The sequence below is a fragment of the Amblyraja radiata genome, chromosome 1 (genome assembly GCF_010909765.2).
Source record: "Amblyraja radiata isolate CabotCenter1 chromosome 1, sAmbRad1.1.pri, whole genome shotgun sequence".
Taxonomy (NCBI): domain Eukaryota; kingdom Metazoa; phylum Chordata; class Chondrichthyes; order Rajiformes; family Rajidae; genus Amblyraja; species Amblyraja radiata.
In genome coordinates, this window is record NC_045956.1 from 180,568,747 (window position 1) to 180,571,767 (window position 3,021).

Genomic DNA, 3,021 nt, shown 5'->3' on the forward strand with positions numbered 1-3,021 from the left:
TCCCAGCTGCTCCAATGACTACAGTCATGCTTTTTGACTTGTCCAGAGGTTTTAACACCATCCGTTCCAGCCTGTACTGCTAGGGAGCAAGCTGACCATGATGTAGGTCGATACTCCATCGGTGTACTGGATCACCAACTCACCTGAATGGACGACCACAAGTTGTCAGGCGACAGTACTGTGTCTCGGACATGGTGGTGAGCAACACAGGGGCCCCACAGGTGACGGTCCCCTCTCCTTTCCTGTTCACCTTCTGACTCCAGATATAACTCCGTCTCCTGCCACCTGCAGCAGTTTTCAGATGACTCTGCGATTGTGGGCTGCATCAGTGAGGGGAGGGGAGCTGAATACAGAGGTGTGTAGTCGACGAATTTGTTGAGTGGTGTGGGCTGAATCAGCTGCCGCTCAACACCGACAAGACTAAAGGGCCTGTCCCACTCGGGCGACATTTTCGGCGACAGCCTGAAAAGAGGTTGGCGCGGCGTGACAACCTGATCGTGGCTGATCATCCAGAATCAGTATCCCGTTCCTGCTTTCTCCCCATATCCCTTGATTATGTTAGCTCTTAGAGCTATATCTAACTGATAGGCTGATTATCTGCTAGGGATGGTGTGAATCTGAGGAACATATTGTGAACTGTGGACCTGGTTAACTGACTTTTAGTGCAAGAAAAGGGTTGGGGGAAAGAAGGAAGGGGAGCATATGTAGAAGTTACCTTAACTCAAAGAATCCAATGTTTACATCACTGGGTAGTGAGTTGTTCCTCCATGTTGTGTACAGCTTCAATCTGGCAGAGGAGGAGGCCCGGGACACATTTCTTAAAGACACACATATGCCGTAGGTAGAACAATGGATGAAAGCATATATTCCTCACCAGTGCGAGGTGAAGTACTTGGCGAGGGCTATTCAGGGTGGGACATGCGTAGGGAATTAGGAGTATTGAGGAATGGGGACTTTGGAGTACGAGGATCCTTGAAATTGGCAACATTTAAGGTGGTAAAGAAAGCATACAGGATATTTACCTTCAATATTTGTTATCTCCACTACTGATTTTCCAGCATCCTTGGTTCCAGAGCCTTTCTGGATTATCTGTTTTGCCGGTCAACAGTGAAAGGTTTTTTTTGGTGTGGGCTAACCAGTCAGTGGAAAGGCTATACATGAATCTTACAATACATACATCTTAGAATAAAGGGGAGGCCATTTAAGACTGAGGTGAGAAAAAACGTTTTCACCCAGAGTTGTGAATTTGTGGAATTCCCTGCCAGAGGGCAGTGGAGGTCAAGTCACTGGATGGATTTAAGAGTTAGATAGAGCTCTAGGGGCTAGTGGAGTCAAGGGGTATGGGGAGAAGGCAGGCACAGGTTATTGATAGGGTGCAATCAGCCATGATCACAATGAATGGCTGACTTGAAGGGCCGAATGGCCTCCTCCTGCACCTATTTTGTTTCTATGTGAAGCGCTGTGTCTCCCTGCCGCCCTGGATTTTGGGATGTTCAAAATCTTCAGGCGACATCTGGGTGTCATATGTCGTGCGCCCTGTCACACGCTGACTGACGTATGCTGTCCTGCCGGTGACGCTGGGAAAAAGCACCGTCTTTCAAAACTCTTTCGATTATTTGGCTGGAGATCGCCAGGGGAAAAATGCCCATAAAGAATAAAAAGTACAAAAGTACATAAATGTACAAAGTACATTATTAAGAACATCTGAAATGATGTTCTTTCTAATGTGGTGTAAAAATAAAAATCTTTTTGTCTGGTTGAAGTCCAATGGAGTTGTAAATTGTAACGTTACTGTCAGATCTGACTATTGTTGTTGAATAACATTTCTGCTTTAGGTACGATGTTCTTTGAAATGTGCCGTTAAATATATCGTTACTTTTGTTGAAGTCAAACCTTTCTTGTTAAACGAATTGTTGTTTTTCAATGTTATTTTTAAGCTGACCTTATATAAATAATTTATTTCTTAAAAAGTTATTGGCCCTTAGATTTATTGTAGATAAGTCCATTTCCAATGTGATCATTATACTTCAGTGTAACCTTCTTGTGTTGTGAAGGCTGGAGTGACGCGGAGTGTCGCATCCTGTCGTAGAACTTGACGGGTTTTTAGCGCGACTACAGGCGGCAGTCACTGACGCTCCCAATCGCTGAAAAAGTTAGCAAAGGCCCTTAAAGAGTTAATGGTGGACTTTAGGAGAGGAGCACCCCTGTCTCATGTCTCCATCAATGGCGTGGATGTGGTTTACCAGGGAGTACACATACCTTGGAGTGTACCTGGACAGTAAACTGGGCTGGTCCAGGAACGCTGGGGCCCTGTACAAGAAGGGACCGAGCCACCTGTACTTTATTGAGAAGGCTCCGCACCTTCAACGTCTGCAGTGAGATGCTGCAGATGTTCTACCAATCGGTGGTAGCCAGTGGCATCTTCTTCACTGCCGTGTGCCAGGGCAACAGGGTGAAGGTTGCCGACACCAACAGCATCAACAAACTCATCAGGAAGGCCGGCTCCGTCCTGGGGGCGGAGTTGGAGTTGGATTCACGGGAGGTTGGTCTTGGAGGGGAGGATGCTCCTCAAACTGCGGAGCATCCCGGACAATACAGCTCACCCCCTCCGTGACACACTGGTCAACCTGAGGAGCACCTTCAGCAACAGACTGGTTCCACCAAGATGCAGCACAGAACGCCACAGGAGATCCTTCTTCCCTGTGGCTATCAAACTGTACAACTCCTCCCCCTTCTGTCGTGGGCTAGACTGAGACTGACTCTTCCCCCCCCCCTCCCTCCCCTCCCCTCCCTCACCCAATCCTTTCCACTCGTCGCTTTAATTTCATGTTTCATGTATTTTGTGTTTCTATGACTGTTGGCAGATCAATTTCCCTCCTGGGATAAATAACGTTCTATCATATTGTATCAAGAGGGAAACTAGGCCCCAGGTGAAGCCAGATGCAGGGTACAGGTTAACCACAGAAGGCTCAGTGTAATGTATAAGACCGCATGCGATTCAAAAGTGACAACAATGCAGGC

At 47.2% G+C, this 3,021-nt stretch overlaps 1 protein-coding gene across 1 annotated transcript in view; it reads left to right on the forward strand.

Moving 5' to 3' along the window:
* Positions 1 to 2,089, forward strand: part of LOC116986795 (collagen alpha-1(I) chain-like) — a 67,831-nt gene extending 65,742 nt beyond the window's left edge. The window contains exon 16 of the mRNA XM_033042535.1: positions 2,055 to 2,089. Coding sequence (XP_032898426.1) covers positions 2,055 to 2,089 — 35 coding nt within the window. The remainder of the gene's footprint in view (positions 1 to 2,054) is intronic.
* Positions 2,090 to 3,021: the final 932 nt, after the last annotated feature.